We start from the raw sequence: 27,495 nt of genomic DNA on the forward strand, positions 1-27,495 counted from the left end.
AATGACCTCACAGCGTGTCAGCGGTCCGAGTCTGTGAGAATCAGACTAAAGTTCAGTTGATGAGATGACGATGACGGAGGCTCTGCAGAGAAGCTTCCACATAGACTGCATGTTGACTACACACTGTACTGTACTGCGTGTTAACAGATGTGTGTGTGTGTGTGTGTGTGTGTGTGTGTGTGTGTTTTCCTCCCACAGACACAGACTACATCAGCGAGGAGGAGAAACAGAAGGTGGAGCTGATGTTGGCGTTTCTCACAGAAGAGTCCAAACAGGCTGCAGCCAGCACAGCTGTAAGTACCTCTGCGTGTCTCAGCAGACACCTGCACAGCTTCCTGCTGCTGTCAGGACACCACAGATCCTGTGTGTGTGTCGGTGGTGTGATGGAAACACAGCCGAGCCTCGTGTACCCTGAGAGGTGTTTGTTTAAATGCTCGGTAAACGCAGGCTGTTTTATGTTTGTCCCGACTGATCTGAGAAGCTCATGTGTCAGGTTTGGTTAGTGAAGCGATGAGAGCTTTCTCACTCCGTCAGTTTGCAGACTTTAGAAGATAAATCCAATCACAGACGTTTTTCTAAAGCGCTCACACAGGAAGAGTGTCGGAGAATGTTGTGGAGAGCTTTCTCTACACAAAAGTAAAAAATAGAAACAGTTTGAAGTTTTCCGGCTGGCAGGTAAACAAACAGCAGAGAGACAAAGGAACTCGTACCTTCATATATTTCTGTTTTCATAAAGAGCCAGCATGGAGCCTGAAGGAAAGCACACAAACAACCACCAGATTGGTTTGTGGAGCAAACACGGTCTCTGCTAACAACGCGTGCTCTCTCAGATTACCCGTCCGTTTTAACCTGCAGATACCTGAACGCACAAACTGCTGTATGTTAGGATTGCAGCTGCTGTGGACGTAGCTCTTCTACGTAGAGTACAGTGCCTTCAGTTGGTCCAAAGATGGAACACATTCAAAATGACTCACAGAATGTTTGAGTTATTTGGGAGAAGGTTTTGATAATGGTGGCGATTTCAGCATCGTAGTGAAACACGAATGCTTCCCCCGGTTTAGCTTCTCTACAAATATCAACGAACGTTTTGCCTCATGTCTCTGCTGGATTATGCTTACTATCAATGAACCGTCTCCTCTTCATGAACTTTTACGGCAGGTTTATGAAGGTACGACTTACATGTTTAAAACAGAAGAAGTCCGAGGAAGTTTAGAAAAATCAGATCTTTGTTGGATGAAAGCCGCTGAAGTTGTCGGCTCAGACATCTCGTTGCCCTTGAGGGTGAACCTGGTCAGGAGAAACCCATTTCCTCCTCCGCCCGGCCCTCTCTTCCTCTCCGCAGAGGAAACCTGATCTTTTACTCTCGCTGTTAGAATCCACCACAGAGCTAAAGCGGCCGGAGAAAGGATTTATTATTGATAAGGGAGGAGGAGGGAAAAAGAGAAGGAGCCAGGGAGGAGATGGAGCCGTATAAATCACTTCTTTTTGCAACATCATGCTTCTCGAACGGGCAGTCAAACCAGAGATTCTTCAATAATTCTTTACATCTTGTCTGTACATTTTCTGTGCCTGTGTGAGGAGAGGCTGCGAATGTGAAGAAGAGCAAAGAGATAAAAAAGGGAGTAAAATAAAACAGATAGATGTTTGGAGTTAAAGTGCAGTGAGCCTGAGGTGTGTTTCCACAGAGCCACTAATGCTCCTCTGCAGGGAGGAGACGCTCTGCGCTCACTTGGCTTCAAGAAGGAAATCGCATTCCGTCTAATGAAAGCTTTTTCCACATGATTGGAAAATGTTCTCAAGTCCACACAGAGACGGAGGAGTGGAACGTGGTCTGAGCTAGCACTGTGTGACTCTTGCATAGAGGCCGGCGTGCTTGAATCTAACTGTGTTTATTTTGTTTTCTTTACTTTTTGATAACTTTTTTTATATAACTTTTACTCTATAAAAACAGACCTTTGTGGGGCGGCGGTTTAGCTCAGCGGTTCATCGCTCCTCGCAGGTACAGAGGCTCAGTCGTCCACACAGTGACCCCAGGTCAACTCTGACCCTCGGCCCTTTGCTGCATGTCTCCCTCTCTCTCTCTTCACACATTTCAGACTCTATCCACTCTCATGTCGAAGACAAAGGCCAAAAACACACAGTCTTAAAACGAATGAACAGACCGTTTCAACATTAACGTTTGGTGTAAGACACGTCACGCCTCAAAGCAAAGATAGACAGCAGAAGCTACGTCAGACACGATGGTCTGTCTCTGAAAGCTCTCAGCGTGTTTGACCCAGAGAAACCTTCACTCTTTAGGTTTTATGTAACTTTTTATGCGATTGTTAAACATTTATTAGAGGAGCAACAAGAATTCTTCCATTTTTTATGACAACGCACCAACCTTTCATCACCGAGGAGGAGGAGGATGTTTTTGGGAAGAGATGGAGGGAGATGTGTGCGTCTTTAAAGTTTCTTCAAACCTCACAGACACACATTTCTCTGGTCACTCGGAGCTTCACTTGTTTCATTGTATGCAGATAATATATCGGTACGCACCGATCAGCCATTACACGACCAGTTCAAGGTGTTGACTTGGTCTCCAGAGTCCCCAGATCTCAGTCCAGTGGAGCGTCTGTGGGATGTGCTGGACAAACGAGTCCGATCCATGGATTTAGACTTAATATCATATATCCAATAAACCCGGTTAGGTTCAGACACTATACATGCTAGGTTACAGGTGACGGTATGAGGTCAACATTGAGTATTTGTTTCAAGGACAAAAGGTTGGGAACCACTGAGTTAGAGGACAGCATCCAGAAATGTCTCTAGAGAGGAACCTACAGTGTCGTATTCTGAAGCGTTGGGCTGCTGAGATCAGGATTGAGGGAGTTAACAGTCGGCTCTGGGTTTCTGGAGCTTCTTATGGACGAGACTGAAAAGATCCTTTTTGCCCCAAACAGCCTGACAACATCAAACTATCTGCTGGGGATTATTCCTTCCCCTTTGTTCTGACCTAAGTCTGTCACTGGATAAACTTTACTGTAGAAAGAGGAGCAGAAGCAGAGACAGGAGACGAGCTGGTTCAGTGTGTGACCCTCAGTGCGATTCCTCGTCTGTGCTGCAGATGCCACCTTCAGCTGCTGGTTGTTGTTAAATCATCGGACTGTTTGAAAAGCTGTCAGCTTGGTTCGCTGCCGCTGTCTGATTGCTTTTTTTCTCTGAATGTTTCCATAGACGATTAACACCTTCACACACACATACAAAGTACACAGATATCCCCAAACACTCTGCAGGTTCACTCATTTATATTCACAGCGAGGACGAAGCTCTCCTGTTTGCTTATGTTTGCCAAGACAACAGCTCGGGATGTCAGGGCAACCAGATCCACAGCTCCAATCATTCTCTGCTAAGTGAAGGAGGGAGCAGGCAAACAGGAGGAGAGAGTGTGTGTACGTGTTTGTGTACGTGTGTGTGTACGTGTGTGTGTACGTGTGTGTGTACGTGTGTGTGCAGTGAGCTGGCGTCTGATGACTACCAATGTGTTGACCTTTGTGTTAAACCTGCTGAGCGTTCACGGAGAGCAGCTCAGGTTTGGACTGCATGTTCCACCTGATCAGTTTAATTCAACAGCTGTTAGACCGCATCATGCTTCAGCAATCAAACCAGTGTGAACTTGATTCATGTATTTAACTCAATAAGAAAGGTCATGGCTGCTCTCATGGAGATAATATTGTAATATCAGTCTGCCATACTATACCGCATATAACCTCCTCTCGACGTACATAAATGAAGCCTAGACACCCCCGGAGCGGGCGCTGCCATCGTGCTCATCTGTATCCAGAGCATGTGCAGTAGAGATCGCAGCCTCTTCCTCTACCCGACACACACCTTTACCTTGTGTCCTTGGCGTGTTGGAGCCCTCAGGTGTCCTTGGCGTGTTGGAGCCCTCAGGTGTCCTTGGCGTGTTGGAGCCCTCAGGTGGGCTCAGTCTGCAGCAGAACAGCTTCTTGTGTCGGTCTGAAGCAGATATTCAGGAATGGGAAGCTCAGTCCTGTTATGCTATTTTGGCGGAGGCCAGGGAGCTCGCCAAACTACACTTCCTCAATCCAGGACGCCGCCTCGACGTCATGTCTCGTTCAGAATCGTCAGGTGTGAAAAGTCGACTGCAGACCTGAAGATGTTTCAGACGATCCTCAGGTATATTCTCGTCTTGTTTCGGACTCTGTCCCGCTCTGAGCCGTCGCCTGCAGAGAAACGGTCGTATTTCACTCCAGCATCTCTCGCTGGGCCGTTCCTTCAGAGGGAGGGGCGCAATGCATGCTGGGTGTTGTAGGACTGTAGAATGGGCGAAACCACGAGCTGTTTGTACTACTTTATCCACAGCTATGGCGCCAATTTCAAATATTATTGCTTCTATGGATTACAGAGAACACCAGCTTTGACTGACAGCGGCTTTTTCCAGGGGAGGACTGCTCCTTTAAGCAACAAGACTTAGCCAACCCAATTTATTAGCTGCAAGTTGCTTTCCTGTTTTCACCCAAACTATGTTCCGTACTTAACCCTGACCAGAACAAACTATGACCATTTAACAATGTTAACTTGTGTTTTCCAGTATGAGTGTATGGTACTGCGTTTTGCCTGCCAGCGGTAAGGCTCTTATTTTGGATCCTCTCCTGTGGGTGGGATCAGAGGGTCGTTTGGCTCGGAGGCCTTGTTTTCTGTCTTTAAGCCAGTGTGTCTGCTTCTCTTTAACCCCAGTGGAAAGGCCATTAGTGAAGCATCAGCTCTCGTTGTCAGCTCCCATCAGCTCCTGATCACGACACAACATGTGGAAACAGGGTTTGAACTGTGAGGTCAGTGAAAGAACACCTCCTGCTTCTGTTCGTGTGTCTCTGTCCGTCACTCTGTCAGACATGTTCTTCACTCCGTTAATGAAAGCTCCCTCTGGGCTTTTCCTTCAATCTTTGCTCCTCATCTCTTCATGTCAAAGTATCTTTGAGTAAAACTCTGAATCCTGAGTTTCTCCTGTAAAGCACTCGGTCTGTTTAGGTAGTGTGTGACAACATGACAGAAAGGATCCCTACAGAGATAGACCTTTTTGTTACAGAGGAAGATGATTGTTTTAACCACACACAGTTGTTACATCGCTCTCTGCACACACACCAGACTCCATTCAGAAAAACACTGATTTAACTCAAATGACATGGTAGTCGTGGTCTACTTCTCGCTCCATTGGTTAGTTGGTTTGTGTCGTTGTGTGTGTATAATATTGGATCCAAACTAACTCTTTAAAACACTAATGTCACAGAATAACTCAAATTAACTTAGTAAGTAAGGCATCCGTAGACAAGCTGCCACCATTTTGGGCGACATAAAATGGTTGTTTTTCTGAATGGAGTCTGGTGTGTGTGCAGAGAGCGATGTAACGTCTGTGTGTGGTTAAAACAATCATCTTCCTCTGTAACAAAAAGGTCTATCTCTGTAGGGATCCTTTCTGTCATGTTGTCACACACTTAGAAGAACAATCTGAGCCTGTCAGTGGAAACAACAAGAACTTTTAGTGGACGACCTTTGACCCATCAAGGATTATGTTGCAGCCATTACAGCCTGTTTCACTGCTGCAGGATGAACACATCTACTGGAGACACTCACACACTGTTTGTACTTAGTCACTAAGACCCTGAAATGAGATGTCACAGTAAAGAAAAGCTCAATTAGTCTTTATCATTTAGAATCGCTCAGTTCATGAAGGAAACAGGAGGGAAACACTCTCTTATTAATTCAGCGTCTCTTATCAAGAGTTTTCATTAAATCTGCTCCATGACAAATCCAGACAGCTCCACAATGACTCCTGGCATCTCTCTTCACACCTCCACCGCTGCTGTCGGCGCTAACAAACCGATTACCCCGACATCCTGTCTGCAGTTTTTATTTTCACTCCGCGGCCGACACGTCTACGAGCTCGTGTTTAATCTCTGACACTAACAGGGTGACTGATCCTGATTAAAGCGTCAGAGGAAACAATACAGATATTTAAAATGCTTCATATTCAGGATTACAGGATCATTCTCTTCTTTTTCTCTTATTTCCTCTCCACGCATCACTGAGTCTGACCAATGTCACCTTCCACCTGGGACACAGTATAATCATCAGCATAATGACACACTGTTACAGGCGGCTCAGTCTGATGATTGCAGGTTAAACATGCTAAAAGTGGCCGCGTAGGATGATGAGAGTGATAATGATTGCTGTTTTGCCTCTTACATCAGGCTCTCATTTAAATCAGCCTTGATGGTTTCCCTGTTAGATCTGTGGACGGCAGATTCTCACACATGAATCATCGAGACGTTTCAAGACACTGGACGTGCAGGTTCACTTTCTAACACGAGGTCATTATGTGTGTGTAGACGTTTGAAGATTCTAAAAACTCTCTAGAAACTAAACTTTAGTAACTGCCCACATGTTACGTTCTTCCTGTGGCTGTGTCTGTGTCTTCTTCAATAACAGCTCAACGTTTCCAGATCTGGTACTTATTGAAGACAATAACCACACACACCGTGTCCTCGCAGCGTGCCACGCGAGCCAGCGTCAGTGACGACATCAGCTCGATGACACTGTTTCCTGTTTGAGTGTCCTAACTGGCTGCGAGCGACACGCCGTTCTGACCACGATGCCCTGTTTCTGTTTTCATTCCTGTCGCTCGCAGGGAGGGGTAAATTCATGAAGTTCAGGTGAGGAGTTACCTGTGTGATACCTCCTCATTACACTACAAACACCTAAATATAGTGTCAGCTGGCTGGAGGGAGGTGGCCAAGGCGCTGCGAGCGTCCGGTCAGATAACGTTTAATTGATTTTCTTTTACTGTTCTCTTCAGTCTGTGATCCAGATGTTGTACCCTGACATGTGTTCCATCCGGACAACGATATCAACGTCTTTTCATATTGATCTCAGCGCTTGTTAGTACTGTAACGCTCCACAATAATAAACTAACAAGGCGTTTCCAGGTTTGTGTTGCTTTATTATTCACACCCAACACAGGCGACTGTGGGCCGTAAACAACGCCACAGCAACAGACCAGTATAACCGTCTGTATCACCACCAGCTGTGAGCTTCAGCTCCGCGCTCACAGACCGACCGAGCTCAACACGGAGCAGGAAGAACAACCGCCCACCTCTCTCTCGCTCTCGGCCAATCACAGGCGTGATATCGTACACAGATCACTGTCAGAGGAAGCACAGGTGACTGTTAAGCATCTCTAATAACACCGCTGTCAGCTGACACATTCACTGACATTTAGGAAAACTCAGCTACCTCAACAGATTCACCCTCTGATCTCTCGTCGTGGTGCAGCCCTCTGGTCTCCAGCGCTCAGCTGATCGTGTGTTTGTTTACATGACGTAACAGAAGAGTGTATTTGATGGACGCAGTGCAGACAGAGAGCGTCCGTTGCTACGCGATGCAACACGATGTCCGACGCTCGCATGCTGTTGGGACACGGTGTAACAGTGAAACAATAAAATTCACAATAAAAGCCTCCTGTAGGGTCGCCCTGGGAAAGCTTTTAATTTGGAGAAGAACAACAGGAATTTAAGAAGCTGTATCTTGAAAACATCTAGAATTTTTGCACGAAAGAATTACGTAGTCGATGAATCGTCACTAAACATAGATGTTGAATGAGTTTAACTTAAATACAGGTGTTGCTCTCTGATTCAGATCAGTTTTTAAAAGACAGACTCAAATAAAAGTGATGATTTTCAACTTGAATTGAACGTGTTTCAAAGTGACGAGCACAGCAGCTCTGCTGAAGCTTCTTTATTTTGATGCAGCAGCAGAGCTCTGATATTTCCCTTTACGATCGACCTCCATCGTGTTTGTGTCCGACCGAGCGAGCTGCACATTCAGGACAATATTTGACTTGCACTCTGATTTTTTGTAGCACAGACACTTTAAACCTTCCCGACTCATATCTCAGCCTCCACAGTGCACAACACACACACACACACACACACACACACACACTTCTCCACTGGGCTGGAAAAGTCCTGAGCTCCTCTGTTCAGCCTTCAGTGCCGACAGTAATCCTCCGTTATCCTCCTGGTTTAACTTCTTCACTTTCATTTGTTTTGTCATTTGAGCCTTTTTGATTTTACATCTTATTAACACAAAGTTTTTATTCTTCATTAACAGGAGGTTCAGAAACAGTGGAAAGAAACCTGATGTATACTTAGAGCTCAAACCTCTTTAGCCTTTAAGCTGAATCCACACAGAGTATATATATCTTTATATGTTGTTTTTTATTTGATTTTATGCATTGTATGTACGCTCATCTTTATATTATTCTCATCATTTATTTCTCATCATATATGTTATTATCGATATCGTCACACTCTTTACCTTTTTTGATTTCATGTGAAGCCTCAGTAAGTTTCCATATTTTATTATCAGGCAGCCAAAAGTCACTTGAGGATGTTGATCAGATTTCTCACAGCTCTCTGGGGACACTAAAGGTTAAAGCCACAGACTGTAAAGAATGGATGCCGTCTCAGTGACGTCACCCACTGGTTTCTGAAGAAGCGTTTTGAAGCCCGAATTGCGCCGGCGCTGGCTGTCGCCATATTGGAAATACCAGAGCCGGCTGATCCAGAGACGGGCAAAGAGGCGGAGCATTAACGAGCTGAAGCCTCTGGCTGAGGACTGTGGGTGGGCCGCGTGAATCAGCCAGCCACGGCTATGAAGCTACATGCTCCTCAGTGTAGCTAACGTTTATTAGCCATAGACTGTATAAATAATGAATGAGCTGGTTTGACTTCATGTTTCCCACAGAGGAGATTCTGTTTGTGACGGTGACGGACTGCAGGTGTTTATTGATGTTAAAATAACCGGTCTCTTCATCACGACGGTCCGCTGTAATCTCTCCTGACAACTCCTGACACCTCGAATAGTCTCATAGTTCCATAACATGAATAGTTATGAGTTCCATAAACACACAGAGAGATTATTTGTCCTCTAAAGGCTCCAACAACACAGACAGGTGAAGGTAAGCTCAGTGTCTGTGTCTGTGTTGACGTCTAGCAGACAGCCAGCAGGATCCACCTGTCAATCAAGTGACCCCGCCCCTATGATTTAAGGCTTAATATAATTAAAACGGGTGTGTTATAAAAGAATCCCCCCCCCCGTACAGTTATCATGAACAATAAAATTAGCTATTTATAACAAAACCGTTTTTTGTACCAGGCTGTAAACATGTTTGTTCTAATGTAAAAATGGGCACTTTTCCATCTCCATGTTATTTCTTTGCTTCTGGAGCCTCAAGTGGACACTCGAGGAACTGCACTTTTTTGCACTTCTGCATTGACTTCATTTTTCACCGGAGGCTAACGCTTGCTTAAAAGTCATCGTGAAACACATCCTGTAGAGCTCCCAAACCCTGGAACACACGGAGGTGAAAAAACACTTTATTATGAGCAAATACCTGGAGCACTAATGGCACCAACCTCAGCTGCAGTTTGTGTTTGCTGCTAATTAGCTCATGTTAGCATGCTAACACGCTAAACTAAGATACGTTTAGCTTATGGCTGTTGACTCCTTATCGTGTATGTTTCCAAGAACATTAAGACTTTGCCGACGACACCATGAAAAGTTGTGACGGCTGTTTTTCACTGTTTTTGGAAATATTGAATTTCTATGAAATCAAATAGTTGTTATTTTAAGCCATCACTCTGCTTTTGCATCGTTTTCTTCGAATACTTCTGCTCTTTAATCCTGGTGTTCAATATCAATATCAATATAATCCATCATCTGCCCCCTCTGTCGTCTTTGTCTTCACCCATGCTGTTGATGTTTGCCCCTCTCTCCGTCACAAGCTGCCGCACTTATTTATTTCTGGCACTCTTCGGCTCGCCCCGGAGACCAGACACATTTTCTCCTTCGCGCTGATATTTCAGGATGATCGGTGGCTCCCCGAGCGCCTGCACCAATCACATCGGCCCCGTCCTCCTCTGGACCTGCCGTCCCTCAAACCTTCTGCCTTCTGATTTCTGGCTCAAACATGCAAACGAGCAGCCTGCCGGGCGAACGCTGACCTCCCTGGGTTTCTCTGGCTGCATGTGACAGATTGGGTTGTGATGTTTATTTTATTCCTGCTTTCTGAACTCAGCTGTGCCTCTCTTTAGTCATCCCTCCCTCTCTCTGGGTTTATATTTATATTTTACTGCAGTGAGCACATTGCTGCTGATGAAACGTGTCCCGCAGCTTCTGACAGAAGTCGTCTTTTTACCGACACACTGTTCGGACATAAAGAGTCAGCAAAATTAAATCACACACATGAGGCTTGTTTTATTAACAAGTGTCCGTTTTGCGTCTCTTTGTGGTCCTCTTCAGTTCGCTTGTGATGCTGCTGATTGTCTTGTAGCATTTTGTCTCTTTGTAGTTGTTTTGTGTCTCTTCATGGTTTATCGTGTCCTTCATGGTTTATCGTGTCCTTCATGGTATCAATCTCTCTGTGGTTGATTTATCCGCTTGGAGTTGTAATCTGTCTCTTGTGTCTGATTTTTGGGTCCTTGCAGATGTGTGTGCCTGTGTGAAGTTATTTAGCATCTCAGCAGTTGATTTGTGTTTCTGTATAGTGTTAATCTGCCTCTTTGTGTCTCTTTGTGGTTTACTGAGTCATGTTGTGGTCTGTTTGTCTCTTTGTTGTCCTTTAAAGCCAATGGTGTTTTTGTGGCTCTTTCTGGTGCGTTTGTGTCTCTGTGGTTCGGTCTCTTTGTAGTTTCTTTTGTCCTTCATATTCGTGTCAGTTTAAAGTCTTTGTGAGTTAGTCTGTAGCCAGTTTGCGTCTCTTTGAAGTTGTTTTCTGTCTCTTTGCTGATGTTTTATGTTTCATGCAAATGTTTTGTGTCTCTTTAAAGTTAATTGTCTCGCGTCTCTCTGTAAGGCAAGTTTATTTATACAGAGAGAAACACATCATAAAACAGGACATTAAAAAGCAAAGAGAAGATAAAATAAAAGCTACAGTGCAGATATAAATAATTAGAATAGTTATTAAAATAAATGTATTAAAATAGTAAAACAAAAGGCAGCTGTGAACAGGTGAGTCTTCAGGCTTGATTTAACGATCTGAATCTCTGTGTAGTTGCTTTGCATCACTTGCTAATTGTTTTCTGTCTCTGTTTGTCTGCAGATGTTTTTTGTCTCTTTGTTATCTTTTTAATGATCTGCATCTCTGTGTAGTTGCTTTGTGTCTCTAAGTAGTTGTTTTCGGTCCTTTTGCAGTGATTTTGTGTGCCCTTGCAGATAGTTACTTGAAGTTGGTGTTTTTGATGTTGTTTCTTTGTCGTCGTATTCTTCCTCTTTGTACTTATTTTGTCTCTTTGTGGTTGACTGAGTTAAACGGTTGTCTTTGTGTGTAGTTGTTTTCTGTCTCTTCATAGTTGTTTCGTGTGTCCTTGCAGATGTTTTGCGTTTCTTAGTTGCTAATAGACATGAGTGAAGTTAGCTCGCTCTAGATGTAACTTAAATATACCAAACAATCCCCTGCTGTTACAGTAACGTTAGTATAACTTAAATGCAACTTCCACTCACCAGGTACTATGACAGCATCACTGTCACTAAACGTTACGGTAGCATCAGCCTTACAGCAGCTATCAGGCTCTCTTTCTGTACTTTCCGTAACGTTAGCAGTTTCACCCAGAGCGCCAGCAGCTTCAGGGCCAGCGGACTTACGAAAACACTGAGAGTGTTTTCTGAGTTTGCTTTGCTTTCACATCTCTGTGGTGATTCTACACATTAAGGTTCGCTGATTTTAAACATGAAACGCTACATAGCTGCTGACGAGCCAGAGAATTCACCGCCAAGCAACTGTGTTGTTTCCTTGGTAACGTAAGGTGACGTCATGTCACGGCCGACGGAAAGCCATCTGGTCCAAAAGTCCGCGCATCGTATTGAAGTGAATTTTATGAATGAAAACGTGTTGTTACGTTTCCTGAGCATTTTAAGTGGGTAGTGGGTATACAGCGTATACCTGCGTATCAGGTAGACTACACCTCTGCATTAATGTTGTCCAGATGACTTGGTCTTAGTGCACTCTGTGTGTGTGTGTGTGTGTGTGTGTGTGTGTCTCTGTGTGTGTGTGTGTGTGTGTGTGTGTGTGTGTGTGTGTGTGTGTGTGTGTGTGACTCTGTGTGTGTGTGTGTGTGTGTGTGTGTGTGTGTGTGTGTGTGTGTGTGTGTGTGTGTGTGTCTCTGTGTGTGTGTGTGTGTGTGTGTGTGTGTGTGTGTGTGTGTGTGTGTGTGTGTGTCTCTGTGTGTGTGTGTGTGTGTGTGTGTGTGTGTGTGTGTGTGTGTGTCTCTGTGTGTGTGTGTGTGTGTGTGTGTGTGTGTGTGTGTGTGTGTGTCTCTGTGTGTGTGTGTGTGTGTGTGTGTGTGTGTGTGTCTCTGTGTGTGTGTGTGTGTGTGTGTGTGTGTGTGTGTGTGTGTGTGTGTGTGTGTGTGTGTGTGTGTGCGTGTGTGTTCAGTGAATTGTCTGACTTCTGAATGAAAACACGTCTGTGTTGTAAACGATGTTATCGGGTCTCAGAGACCTCCGCGTTCACGTTTCCTGCAGTTGTTTGGGTTTAAAAGATGGTTCTGAAGCACATTTGGTTTTATTGCACTTTTATTCTTTTATTTATATTTCAGGATAAAACTTTCACAGCATATGAGGGAAAAAGTTTGTGTGTGAAGAATGAGTTGTGGCAGCGGTGAAAGTGATGTTGAGTTCTGGATTCACTGTGACATTAATGAATCTGTTATTCAATCTTTTATGTCTCCTCTCTCGCCACCAGTTCCTCTCTGTTTAAAAGCCACGTAACACACCTTGAAGCTTTTGTTATCGGCCTGAAACACGCAAAGAAAACTCTCTGAGGTCTGATGGAACCAAATAAAGCGCCATGATGCAAAGAGCTGTCAGACTTTAAAGTGAAACAGGAACAAGAAGCCAAATATGGACAAACTCTAAAGAGCCAAAAATGTATCATCTCACTGTTGAGTCACGCTTCAAGAACATCCTTAAATGTATTAAAACCTCATACAGATGAAGAACCAATGATGTTTTTGGTTCTCTTATAAAAACCAAGGTCTGAAGAACTCGATATGAATCCTGTTTGTGGTGAAAGTGAACACTGTGGTGTCGCATCGCTGTAAACCTTCTTTAAACTCCTGTAAAAACCTTTTTCATGTACAATTCAGATAAAGTCAGTAACTCGTTATGTTGCTGCGTTACCTCCTGAGTAAAGTAACGTGTTGGATAAGTTTTACGTTACCAAACATTAAACCCTCTTTGTGACTCGTTCCACATGTGTGTCATATCGTCAGGACGGCGTGTAGCCTGCTGTACGTCTACCTCTGAATGTGTCGACTCTACCGTCTCTGCTTCGCCTCGTTTACGGCCCATAATCTGTAACTCTGCAGCCTGATAACAGGACTGACAGACACAGTATAACCTTTACAGCTCTTTATGATGCTAACAGTCTGACAGAGGCATACAGTGTTAGGCACAGCTGTTTCCATGACAACAACACAACACAGGCTCTTAGTCCCACCAGTGTTGTGGAGCTGTGTTTAGCTGCAGATGCTTCTTCACGTTTGAAGTCGAGCTCTTCACAGCTGACGAGCACTTCTCCTCCAGACACAGCTTACATTTCACCATCATGTTGTTCTCGTCCCTTTCACCCAAACATTCAGAATAATGTGAATATTTACACAAAGTAAACGCTGTCCTCTCTGACAGCTCGCTAGCTGAGTTAGCTAGCTACACACGCGCACTGACACAGCTGTGTTTACCTTCTGCTGGTACGCAGCGACCTGCCAAGAAGGGAAAGAGAGAAGCAGAAACAGAGCTTCAGAGTTTCTGTTTCTGTGGAGACAAAAGGAAAAGAGAAGTACGGCTCTGAGCAGCTCACCGACGCCTCCTCCTCTCCGAGCAGCATACCGACGCCTCCTCCTCTCTGAGCAGCTCACCGACGCCTCCTCCTCTCTGAGCAGCTCACAGACGCCTCCTCCTCTCCGAGCAGCTCACCGACGCCTCCTCCTCTCCGAGCAGCTCACCGACGCCTCCTCCTCTCTGAGCAGCTCACCGACGCCTCCTCCTCTCTGAGCAGCTCACCGACGCCTCCTCCTCTCCGAACAGCATACCGACGCCTCCTCCTCTCCGAGCAGCATACCGACGCCTCCTCCTCTCCGAGCAGCTCACCGACGCCTCCTCCTCTCCGAGCAGCTCACCGACGCCTCCTCCTCTCCGAGCAGCATACCGACGCCTCCTCCTCTCTGAGCAGCTCACAAACGCCTCCTCCTCTCCGAGCAGCTCACCGACGCCTCCTCCTCTCTGAGCAGTTCACAGACGCCTCCTCCTCTCTGAGCAGCATACCGACGCCTCCTCCTCTCTGAGCAGTTCACAGACGCCTCCTCCTCTCCGAGCAGCATACCGACGCCTCCTCCTCTCTGAGCAGCTCACAAACGCCTCCTCCTCTCCGAGCAGCTCACCGACGCCTCCTCCTCTCTGAGCAGCTCACAAACGCCTCCTCCTCTCTGAGCAGCTCACAAACGCCTCCTCCTCTCCGAGCAGCATACCGACGCCTCCTCCTCTCTGAGCAGTTCACAGACGCCTCCTCCTCTCCGAGCAGCATACCGACGCCTCCTCCTCTCCGAGCAGCTCACAAACGCCTCCTCCTCTCCGAGCAGCTCACCGACGCCTCCTCCTCTCTGAGCAGTTCACAGACGCCTCCTCCTCTCTGAGCAGCTCACCGACGCCTCCTCCTCTCCGAGCAGCTCACAAACGCCTCCTCCTCTCTGAGCAGCTCACCGACGCCTCCTCCTCTCCGAGCAGCATACCGACACCTCCTCCTCTCTGAGCAGTTCACAGACGCCTCCTCCTCTCCGAGCAGCATACCGACGCCTCCTCCTCTCCGAGCAGCTCACCGACGCCTCCTCCTCTCCGAGCAGCTCACAAACGCCTCCTCCTCTCCGAGCAGCTCACCGACGCCTCCTCCTCTCCGAGCAGCTCACCGACGCCTCCTCCTCTCCGAGCAGTTCACAGACGCCTCCTCCTCTCTGAGCAGTTCACAGACGCCTCCTCCTCTCTGAGCAGTTCACCGACGCCTCCTCCTCTCTGAGCAGTTCACAGACGCCTCCTCCTCTCTGAGCAGTTCACAGACGCCTCCTCCTCTCCGAGCAGCTCACAAACGCCTCCTCCTCTCTGAGCAGTTCACAGACGCCTCCTCCTCTCTGAGCAGTTCACAGACGCCTCCTCCTCTCTGAGCAGCTCACCGACGCCTCCTCCTCTCCGAGCAGCTCACCGACGCCTCCTCCTCTCCGAGCAGACTATAATACACCTTCCTCCAAGAGAAGCTCCTGTCTCAGAACTGCCACAGACGTTCTCCTCCAGTGCCTGCGCTGGTATTTTTACTTCATGTGATGTCATTGCTTCAAGTATTTTCAAGAAGTACATCAGATTTTCACCCTGCATAACTCACCGCAGGTTCATTTGTGTTCTCGGCTCAACACACGTGTTAGTTCCACTGTTGGCTGAACTCTGTCTGCTGAGATAACTGCATCCGGATGCAGGTTTGGAAAGAGGCGGAACTCATGCTCTGTCGTGTCCGTCTGCAAGACGACAAGAACACTACTTTAAAATGCTCGTTTTTTGAATGGAGTTTGGTTTGAGTATTTCTGACGCAAATACTGGACGTCAGGAAAAACTAAACGCTGATTGGCTAACATGGCACATCAAGTCATGCAAAAATATCAATATACAGAATATTATCAATATCTTGTCATCTCAACGCCAGGAGCACTTTGAGTCTATAGACGTCTTTGCATTGACCTTTTTTATGTTGTCACAACACAATCATTAAACCCAACACATGACAGCAATTTAAGACATAAAGAATAACTGACACAGCAACAACACAGAGACCTGTGATACAATGTTATCTGATCCGATCATTCTGGTTCATAGCATCATGACGAAGCTTTAAAAGCAAAAGTTACAAAATAACTTTTTATTATTTTAACACAGATCGTCTGAAATCAAGAGGAAGGACAGAAAATCACAGAGCGCTTTTTAGATCGGTGATATTTTGAAAAACAAACGTCTCAGCTCGGACAGAAGATCATTTCTTCATCAAACAAGCTCACACACACACACACACACACACGCACGCACACACGCACACACACACACACGCACACACACACACACACGCGCACGCACACACGCACACGCGGACGCACGCGCACACACACACACACACACACACACACACACACACACGCACACTGAGATGCTCTGTTAAATCTGTCGATGTGACACGCGGCTGTTGAAGAATGACTAAAAGAAGGAAGATTGACTTCAGGGGTCAAAGGTCGAGCTGAGAAGGGACTTAAATGAACGATCAACATGGAGACAAGTGAACGCAGAAAGATGAGAGGAGGATTGACTTCTTTAAAAGCGGGGGATTAACGCAGGAGAGAGAGAGATGAGAATTAATGAAGGAACGGGAGAGAAGAAGGTCGAACACACCTTCAGATAATGACATGACAGGAAGACAGTAAGGAGAGGAGGCGGGAGGACACCGAGGCAGGAGGAGAACAATCTGTGTCACACTGAGAGTCTACAGGTGGTTTGAGGAGAGTCGTCCACAGAGAAACACCTGAGTGACGAGGAAACGGTAAAACTGCATCACAATCCTGATAAAACCCACTCTAACAGGAACCCTCACTGGTGTGAGTCCTGTGTGAAACACAAAGTCAGAGGCGAGTTAGTGTTTTACCTCAAACCATGGAGTGTTTCAGAGCCCTGCACGGGACTGTTTTCAGTGAGGAGACTGCATCTAAGTTTTTAATACGGGACGAGCCGACGAGAGGGACGGCACGATCCATATGATCCATAGTGTGATCCAGTTTATCTGAATTTATAATGTGATCCAGCAGTGAGCAGTTTCTAATCATGCAGCGCACAGTCTGATCTGTGTGTTTCTCAACGTCTGCCCCTGACTCATTAGCGTCGCGATCGGTCCTGTATTTCCATGAAAACCCTTAATCAAGCATAAAATACGTCTTCACACGCTGTGACTGAGATGAGCCGGAGGTGATCCACGTTTATCAGAGTTATCACGCCGCGCGGGGAGGAGACAGCCGTTAGGAGAGGAGCAGATATGACGCAGACCTGTGTGTGTTTTGATGCTCATACCTGAATCAATAACGTCGCGATCCGTCCGTATGTCTGCGCACGTATAAACTTCGTCTCCACAGGCTGTCACATGCCCATATGCTGTGTAGTTCATATATTCCACTGATCAACACAGAGCTTTAGAGCGGCATCAGGCTTCTTGATCAAAGTTTCATGTGATGTGAAGCCAGGGTTGCCAGGTCCGCGGTTTTTCCAGCTGAAGTGGGCGACTTTAGAGGCGTGAGGCCCTGTGCGGTTGCACACTTCACACAGCCCATTCGACGGTTCTGACTCTGCGAATGTTTGTAATGACACCTATTGGCTTTCGCGGCCCGGTGCAACCTACGGCCTGGTACCGGTCCGCGGACCGGGGGTATGGAACCCCTGCTCTACTGTGTTTCTTCAAGTAATTATGAAGTTGTTGAGCCTAAACCAAACAGACCTTTAAAGTGACAAGGTCCCTTACACCAGCTGCTGATGGGTACCTTAAAACAGATTCTAGAGGGCCTTGAAAATGGCGCTTCAGCGGCCCTTCAAACAGACACTAAAGAGTGAATTAGGATAGCAACAAAGGGTTAAAACAGACATTAAAGGTCACCTTGAAAGAAACGCTAAATACCTTGTAACAGACACTGAAGGGGAGCTTAACTCAACACTAAATAATACCTTAAAGCAGGTGCTACCTTAAAATTGACGCTACCTCGTACCTTGTGAGGCCTCCTCCTCTTTGAACGCAGTAAAAACACTGAAAGAAGCAGCTTCACATTTTAAATCCCTTTCTACAGTTCGTCTGCGAGCCGAGCTGCTGCTCACATTTACACTAAGTTAAGATCCACACATCAAACGACTTTAATCCCTGATCTGGGTAAAGATGGAGTTGAAACAACAAAGTTCTTAAATTAATATGTTAGATTGAAACTTTGTCAACACAATCATTAACTCTCTTTTCAGGTTGTCCGCTGCTTCGGAGGATAACACCAGTTTACCTTCACGTCGCTCTTAGGCTACACTCCTCTTTTCCTGGGGGGGGGTGGGGGGGGCACTTCCTTCACCGGTCGCTGAAACGATGCTTTGAGTTTGTGTCCTTTAAAGTGCAAGCTCAGAACAGCTGACTATGTGGCTGTTGTCGCTGTGTGATTGGCTGTAAGATTTATGCAGTCAAGTAAATATTTTATCGTTTACCATCATTAACAAAAAAATGAACGCAGCACACAAGTAATGTTGTATTATGTGTGAATATATATTTATATTTTAAGACTGAATAACTTCTACAACAAACCAACATGTCAGTGAATATTCTACAGGATCAGTCTCATAATGAGCTCCGTCAAACACTTCACATGCTTCCTTCACATTCTAAATGATTATGTAATAGTGTTTCCTAAAATGTAACTTGGGAGTGTGATGCTTTGACTGAATGTAATTAAGCTGAGATGTTGTGCAGCAGCTCCACAGGCAGAGTGCTGTGGGTGGTGAAAGTGTCAGAGCAGGAGACAGCAGAGGTGGTGCTTCGTGTGGAGGAGGAATAAAGGAGGACTTGAAGGAGAAAATGAGGAGGTGGGGGGGGCCGGGACAGGTGTTGATTCGTTGTAGGCAGCGTGCTGATAGATCCGAGGAGAGAGCTGCTGCAGAGAAAGTATGAGAGAAGGACTGTGGGGGAGAAACAGGAAGGAGAGAGCGAAGTTATTTTTTAACATTTCTGCATCTTTTTCTACACGACACGAGTCTGAAGTGAACTCTGCCGAATCCACGACTGCAGCAACACCGGCTCAAACCGCCAAGCTGCGTCCTCCAGGGCCGAGAAATGTTCGCGTCTTTACACCTGCAGTTCCTCTGGTGTCCACTCGAGGCTGCCTCCAGCAGTGAGTCAGTCCCCATAGAGCCCCATGTTAAACTTTACAGCAGAAATAAACATGTTTACAGCCTGGTACAAAAAACAGTTTGGGTCTCTATAGCTCATTTCTCTCTTCATGACAACTGTACGGGGAGAATCTTTATACAGCTCACCTGTTTACATTATATTAAGGCTTACAGTGATGCAGCATTAGGGGCGTGGCCTCTTTGAGTGACAGCTGGGAGCTGCTAGCTGTCTGCTAGGTGTCCCCTCAGCTAACTCAGTCACTGAACGTAACCTCTGGGCCGTGTTTGTGCTGTTGGAGCCTTTTGGAGATTTGTTCATGTAAATATCAGACAGATAATCTGAAGTTTTTACACTCGTTATTTTATTTATATGTTAGCACTGATCAGCAGCTACCTGTGTCTGTGCTCACCATGCCTGCCTCTTAGCTCGTTCACTGTTTGTCATACAGTGATTTATAGGTGGTGGCCCGTGCAGGCAGTCAGGATGGTTGTTGTCCTTTCCTGTAGAGAGGACTTGTTATTTTAATGTCATGTATCGTTAACCCATCGCTCTCTCAGGGGAGATTCGGGCGAGCAAGCTGACAGCCCGCTACGTTCGACGAGCTCTCTGAGCTTCTGCAGTCTGATAAATAAACTCCGGTCAGCCTCAACCACAAACCGATGTTTAACCAGCTCATTCACCAGCTAATTAATTAGCCTCAGGCACACACTGTTTAGCTTTGATATCTTAGCATCTGCTACCCGCTCCTCTCCAGCTCCTCCCTCTCTTCAAAATATGGTCACTTGGCTCCAGAAAACCAACATGGCAGCGGCCGGTATGCAGAACTCGAGGCTTTATATTTTCACTCGAGAAACTACAGGTGACGTCTCGTTGGCTGTGGGTGAAATGAGCTTTTTTTCCAGCCTGTAAAACATTCATCGTCTCGGTCTTGCTCTCCTCTAGGTGCTAAACGTCAGCGAGAGCTGTTTCCTTTCTTTAAATGTGCTGTCAAGTCTGAATGAACGACAAAAGGAACATTAGTGTAGAGTCACAGGCGCGCTGTGAAGAGGTCATTATCAGCAAAGAGTTAAACAAAGAATGTTTCAACAAAATGATATTTCTGGGGGCAGAAAATTAAAACTATTGTTTAGTAAACCGACAAAGATTAAATAAGTGAATAAATGAGCCAAATTTGGAAAAGATAAGTGTCAAAGTTCAGAGAGGAGGAGAGGATAGGAAAGGGGGAGGGGGAAGGAGAGGGGTTAAGTAGAGGAGAGGAGAGGGTGAAGGAGGTGAGGAAAGAGGGGAGGAGCGGGGGAGGTGAAAGTGAGGAGAGGTTGTGAGGTGGAAACGTATGAGGAGAGCAGACGGGGTGAGGAGTGCAGGGAAAGGCTGAGAGTGTGAGGAGCGGGTGTGAAGGTGTTTCCCTCGGCACCTGTGGTGTTAGTGCAGACGTCCCAAGATGCACTGGGGCTGAGGATGCTAACAGGAAGCTGGTGCTATTCTGAGCTTTTACAAGACTGACGTGTTAAAACATCTTGTTAACCACAGAGAGCAAACAAGAAGTGCGATTGGTCGGCTTGGCCTGCTTCTGTTTCTCCAACAAGTTTGTGGACTGTAACCATCCAGATATCTAATTACTGATCATGTTTATTCAGGATCATTCGTCTGCGTTTTCTTTTAAAGTTGTTTAACAGAAATATCTAAATGTTGTTCCTTTAATGACCCTCACTGCGTTCACTTCAGTTCAACAGAAATGTATCCACGTTTGTGTCTGATATTTACAACAGGCTCATCGTCCCTCAGCGTGTGACATGCAGACATGTAGTGCAGCTAGACGTGCAGCTCTGCTTGTAGAATCAGAATATTAAGTTTAGTGTTTTTTAAGTACACTTAATGAAATATTCCTGACCTTTTAAACATATTAATAATTATATCAAAGACGCGGTGCGTGTCTGTCTGTACCTCTCTTGTCCTGCAGTGACCACAGACTCTCCCCTCTGCTGGTCGCAGGACTTCCTGTGTCGTCCTCTTTCTAAATCTTGAACGTGTTAGCTAAAGCCCCTTTCCCACTTGACCTCCTGACATTACGTCGACAGTTTCAGGTCCTGAAGTTTTCTGGAGTTGCCCATTCAAACATGTCCCACGCAGCGGGTCAGTGTCAAACGTGCCCTTGCATTTCGTTTGGTTTAGGTGAGGGAGGGCGCCTGTGGAGCGAGCAGCAGGAGGAGTCTCAGTAATGTGACTGTATCCACATTACAAACACAACATTAGAAACATCAGACAGACACCTGAGACGAGCAGCAAAGATGATGAAGCAGAGAAACTCAGCTTAACATCATGGCTCCGCCCACGAGCTGTGTGAATGTTCCAGAATATTACCTGCAGCGTTCACGCCTCGGCTCCCCCCGACTTCACACAGACACAGCTGCAGGGAAAAGTCCGATTAAAGTCGGTGTGAATGGATCGGGACGTTCACACATGCAGCTCCTCCTGGACGATGGGAGGAAACTTTCAGGAGGGCAGAGCAGGTGTGAACGAGGCTGGAGTTGGTTTGTCTCTGCTCTGTGTGTCTTCAGGGGTAAGAGCCACATGGAGGCGTTCTCACGAGCTCTGACACGTTGTCCAGACATTTCTTACTCAACATTTTCACTCCAGATTTGGTCTTTGTTGTGAAAAGCTACAACGTGTTCTGTTGTCATTAAATATTTTGTTTGTGGCCACGAAGATTGATCTCCATGCTGCGAGTCTTTGCTCACGCTCGGTTACCTCTCCTCAAACTGCCCTAGAGTTGGCGAACTCAGATGCTCTGGTTCTTTGATTCCTGCTGCAGAGTTCTTCCCTTTCCCTGTAAAGTGATGGTCTGCCTGTGTGTCACATGTTCAATGAAGTCTCAGAGCTGAAATTACACGTCTTCTTTTCTCCTTTGGACCGAGCTAGGCTAGCAGTCTCCACCTGTTTCCAGTCTTTATGCTAAGCTAAGCAGCAACAGACGATGATATTAATCTAAAGGTTGAACTTTTCCTGTATTGAGATGGCATCAGTGGAAGAAAAAGATGGAGGATGAGGTGAAGCAGACGTCCTCACAAACATTAAAACAGCCTGTTTCTGTCTCTGTCTCAGCCGACCAGTGAAGAAGACCTCTGCCCCATCTGCTACGCTCACTCCATCTCTGCCATCTTCAAGCCCTGCTCCCACAAGTCCTGCAAGTGAGTCCACACACACACACACACACGCACACACACACGCACACACACACACACACACACACACACGCACACACCGTGTCTTTCATGTGAAACACCCCACACACACATTTCATCTCCTCCTCGCTCACAAACAGAAGCGTCCTGAAGAAAACAGAAGTTAGTGTTGAGTTAAATCCAGATTCTGTCTGTGAGTGTATTTATATCGATGTGATGCAGGAACACACTGAAACTTACCTGCAGTACAGGTACAGGACCAAGCAGATACACGTTATTACAGCCAGACTCACTTATTATTAATAATTATACTAACCTAAAAAGGGATAAAGTTCATGAAATTTAAGAAAATGGTTGTCATTCTAGTTTTAACCACTGACTGTTTATAAAGATGGCCGACACGTCTCCTCCTCCTCTCACTGTGGAGCGGGCGCTGCCATCATCTGAATCCAGAGTGTGTGCAGCAGAGATCGGCTGGTGGAGCCGCAGGGTTGACGTCCCGCCCCTTCCTCTACCTGACACACACCTTTACCTTGTGTCCTTGGCGTGTTGGAGCCCTCAGGTGTCCTTGGCGTGTCGGAGGGGCCCTCAGGTGTCCTTGGCGTGTTGGAGCCCTCAGGTGTCCTTGGCGTGTTGGAGCCCTCAGGTGTCCTTGGCGTGTTGGAGCCCTCAGGTGGGCTCAGTCTGCAGCAGAACAGCTTCTTGTGTCGGTCTGAAGCAGATATTCACGCTGATGGAAAGTTCAATGACTGTAGTGTTAGTGTTAGTTACGTCTCCTCTCGCCGTTCCTCCTCTACTCTGCTACTCGGGAACAGAACGCTGCAGGAGCCCCATTTGTCAACAGAGCTGTCAATCATGAGGCCACACCCCCTTTTTATAGCATCAAATAACTAATTAAAAGTAAACTTGTCAGAAAAATGAACACTTGGACATAAATCAGCATGATAAGAACTAACTATAATGACAGAAACCATGTTTGAGAAAAATGTATTTGACGTGTATTTTGATTTTATAGTTTGACTCATGTCCCATCTGTTAACATGGAGGAGGCGGGCTTTATGAGCTATACTGCAGCCAGGCAGCAGGGGGCGATGGAGAGGGTTTGGCTTCACTGTAAGGGAGCTGTCATGTCGGCCATCTTTTTATACAGTCTGTTTTTAACTCAACAGCAACATATATGTTGGGTTATAAATGACTCAACATGTTGGTTTCTGGTCGACGGCTGTGTACAGAATACAGTCACGCCTGACGAAACAGTGACTGCTGACCGGTCAGAGTCTAAAGAACACAGCAACATACGTTAAACATCAGACGACAAAAAATCTACTTTACAAAGTAAGCAAATAATTTATGTTTAATTGGTTTCATTATAACTGAATGCTCGGTCATTTCCTGCCGAAGCCTCTGAGGTGACGCTGCTTTGTTCACCTGAAGGCCTCATCGATCCACACACACACACACACACACACACACACACACACACACAGCCTTGAGTTTCCTTTAAAGCTGTTTATTTAAAATCCGTCCTTGAATCTGAGAAATGCGTCAAACACACATAAAGACCTCAGAACACACACACGCACACACACACACACACACACACACACACAGAGTGCTGTATATGTGATGCATAAATACTTCATGCACACACATACAGAGGTGTGTGATGTGTGAGTCAGCTGTTTGGTAACTGCTGATGGTGGCAGCTCTGTGGGCAGCGACTCATACCTGCATACATATTTCATGTTCTCCTGGAGGTGAGCCGGATTTAGACTCGGCTGCTCGGATCGCTCTGCTGCTGACGGAGACGCTGTCACCTGCGAGGCTCAACTCAGGCTCCTTTAACCCACGCGTCTGCTCCACCTCAAACTTTCACTTTAGATTCTTCCTAAGATCACATCACCCTTCCTAACTGCCCCTTCAGGCAGCCAGGTCGCCCGGTAGTTTCAGAAGGACGGCCTTTAGCCAGAGAGAAAGAAGGATTTCAAATATATATAGTTTAACTGTTTGGTGGTTTTGAGTAATAAATAAGTTCTTACAGCAAAACCCAAATAACTGAAATAAAAGCACCTCATCAACACCTCATAGAGAGCGTTGTTTTGTTGATTTCTCTTTTACTGAGTCAGAAAATGTATTTTTAAAAAAGGTTAAATGTTAATGTGCTTCAGCTTCTTTATCTGAATGCCTATTAGCTTTTTTCTCAAAGCTAACAAGCTAGCAGCATGATCAGAGCTGACTTCCTGTTCACACAGAGGCTGTGTGTTTCTCAGACCTAGACTCTGGACTCAGAGCGTTCTCAATGGGCCCTTCTGATAGTCACTTTAAATTTACAACTGTGAAACAGCTGATATCTCCTCTCCTACTGTACTAAAGGCCGTAGGTCAGCGACAGTTACGTAGGACGTGCCTTGGAGAGTTCTAGAAAGAGCGCGCTGGAAACTTGAAATGTGTACGCACAGTGACCCGGAGGGTGCGGAGAGAAAAGAAAAGAGATCAGGCTGCTGTCAGAGATCGACCTGATGTTTTCGTGTGAGTGCGTCCTTTACACATATTTCTCTTTGTACAAACACAGCCAAACAGCCTACGGCCTGCTGATGAAAGCCTTTGCATCTGCAGTATATAGTATTATTATGGGCTGGCTGTCTGTGGCGGCGCCCAGTTAGTGACGCGTTTTCCATCAGCCAGCAGTGGTTGGTCTGCCAGAGAGGGAGGCGGAGCTAAGCGGCTGCTTTTCCACTCTCTGCAAGTGTTGCGAGTAAACAGTAATCTACTATGGCTGAACAAACAAAGGAAAGATGGATGACTACAGATACAACTTCAACAAGAAGTGAAAATCCAAAGAAGAAGAAACAAACTCGACGCTCAGATGAAGCAAACAGTCTGAAAAGGAAAGCGACCGTCAGCCAGGAGAATCAAGAGTTACAACCGGAGCCGACCGTGGACGCCACACACGTCTGGATATCCAACATTACCATTTATCGCTGTAGGTGCCGCCAAAGAGAACGAAAGTGAAATCTTCAAGATTATAACTTTAAGGCTGCAAAAGTAGATTTATGTTTGCATAATGATGTTTAAATTAAGCTAAAATAATAAATATAATAGCCACAGCATCACTTACAAAACGTTAGATTTACTGTGGGCTGGTTTCTGCTGCAGAGTTTTAAATCTCTGTTTCAGTGATTCAATGATGGAGGTGTAAGAGATCTTTTATTGTCCTCATGGAGCGATTGAAAGGAAGGTTTTTTTAATGCATATAAAATAGATACACAGACACACACACGTGCACAGCTTCATTCTGCCATGAGTTAGACCGTATAAAGTAAAAACAATAACAAAGTGTGACAGTATAAATAACCAGTCAGAAGTGCTATAATTATAATAAATACATGTTTTAAATGCATATCCAGCTGAAGTCACTGAGAGTTCATGAAATGTTACTTCTTTATCAGATGTCGTAGATGGAATAAAAGATTCCTTTCAGTTTGAACATGTTGTTGCTTTTAGGTGGATTGTCTTTCCTTTGGGCAGAGGAAGGCTAGCAGTTCCCCTCTGTTTCCAGTCTTTATGCTAAGCTAAGCACAAGCTGATGTACCTGGGATTTTAAAACATCACACTTATTCTTTACAATCTTCAAACTTTTAGGTAAAGGAGAGATAAAGGGAATACATAAGAGATTAAACATCATCTTCATCATCATCTGGATAATAAAAAATAAGAGTGCTCTTATTCTGAAGGAGGAGTCACATGAGGAGTCACATGATGAGTCACATGAGGAGTCACATGATTGTTGGTTTCTCCCTCTTTGTGCTTCCTCCTCAGAGCCTGTATCAACCAGCATCTGATGAACAACAAGGACTGTTTCTTCTGCAAAGCCACCATCACCGGGGTGGAGGACTACAGCAAGCCTGCCTCCTCCTAACACACACACACACACACACACACACACACACACACACACACAACACAACACACACACACACACAACACAACACAACACAACACAACACAACACAACACAACACAACACAACACAACACAACACACACATTAACTGTAGAAGATGGTTAAAGAAACACACATTCACCCGTCTGAAGCCCTTTCATACTCAAACATCAGACCACATATCAGTGAACCCAAAGATTCCCACACAGGTCTGAACTGTGCGTGTGTGCGTGTGTGTGTGTGTGTGTGTGTGTGTGTGATCCTCCTATCTAACTCAATAAAAGCAAAATTAAAAGGAGACACAGAGGGAGTTTGGAGCGATGTTACGTGTGCGTCAGTCTTTGTTTCTGGTTCGAGGGTACGGAGGACGATTGGGGCCAAAAAAAAGAGTCAAATTAGAATTTTTCTTCTTAAACTCAGAATTCTTTTTGTTTTTAAGTAAATACAGAATGTTTTTTTTCCTCTTCATTACTTCACATTTTAAAGTTGAAGTCATTGTTTTTTCTTTTACTTATTTTAACTTTATTTTTTTCCTTCAGCAATTAAAGTTTTAATTTTGAGATTTAAGTTTCTTTTTTTATTATTTCTATTTTTTTTCTGCAAATAGTCAAAAACCCAAAATAAAAGACAAAATCGTGAACTTTCATTTTTCTGAAACATTTTTTTTAATTTAACTGAAAAACATTTCTCACAGGCGGCCCTGATCCTGTCCTGTAGAGGGGGGAATAAGGAAACTGAGAGCAGGTGGCAGATTATTCATAAACACACACAGTAAATCAGTCTGTTGTGATTTCATATTTATACTTAAATTATATCTGCTAAAGATAAACACTCTTTACAAATGTTACAGCAGTGGTTCTCAAACTGTGGGTCAGGACCCTCTGATGGTCCCCGAGACGATTCAAATAGAAACAGTCTCTCAAAGATTTCAAAGATCCCTCACACAAACTCTGACTGACGGGAGATGAAACTTATTTTATAAACACAGGAGATATTTCTGATCAGTGTCAGGAGCCTGAAAGACACACACACACACACACTCACACACACGCACACACACACACACACACACACACACACACACACACACACACACGCACACACGCACACACACACACCTGTGTACCGGGGTGTGAAAAACACTGAACTAAAACCATGACGCAGACAGATGACGGGACACCTGGGACTCAGTGTTCTCTGTACAACAGGACACACACACACACACACACACACACTTCACCCTGTGAGGCGGCCAAACACCTCCTGATAAAAGTGGAGTACTCGACGGGAGGACAGCAGCGTCCTTCAGTGTGAGAAGTAGCTGTCA

At 45.6% G+C, this 27,495-nt stretch overlaps 1 protein-coding gene across 1 annotated transcript in view; it reads left to right on the plus strand.

Annotated features, from left to right (window-relative positions):
* Positions 1-27,495, plus strand: part of LOC138605348 (E3 ubiquitin-protein ligase RNF123) — a 151,927-nt gene that overhangs the window by 122,489 nt on the left and 1,943 nt on the right. The window contains exons 38-40 of the mRNA XM_069677529.1: positions 199-293; positions 22,148-22,233; positions 26,046-27,495. The exon at positions 26,046-27,495 is cut by the window's right edge and continues 1,943 nt beyond it. Of these exons, the coding sequence (XP_069533630.1) occupies positions 199-293; positions 22,148-22,233; positions 26,046-26,145 (281 nt within the window). The 3' untranslated portion in view covers positions 26,146-27,495. The remainder of the gene's footprint in view (positions 1-198; positions 294-22,147; positions 22,234-26,045) is intronic.

Source organism: Semicossyphus pulcher, unplaced genomic scaffold, assembly GCF_022749685.1.
Source record: "Semicossyphus pulcher isolate SPU_LCO1_2020_fin unplaced genomic scaffold, fSemPul1.0.p SCAF_3, whole genome shotgun sequence".
In the NCBI taxonomy this organism is placed as follows: Eukaryota; Metazoa; Chordata; class Actinopteri; order Labriformes; family Labridae; genus Semicossyphus; species Semicossyphus pulcher.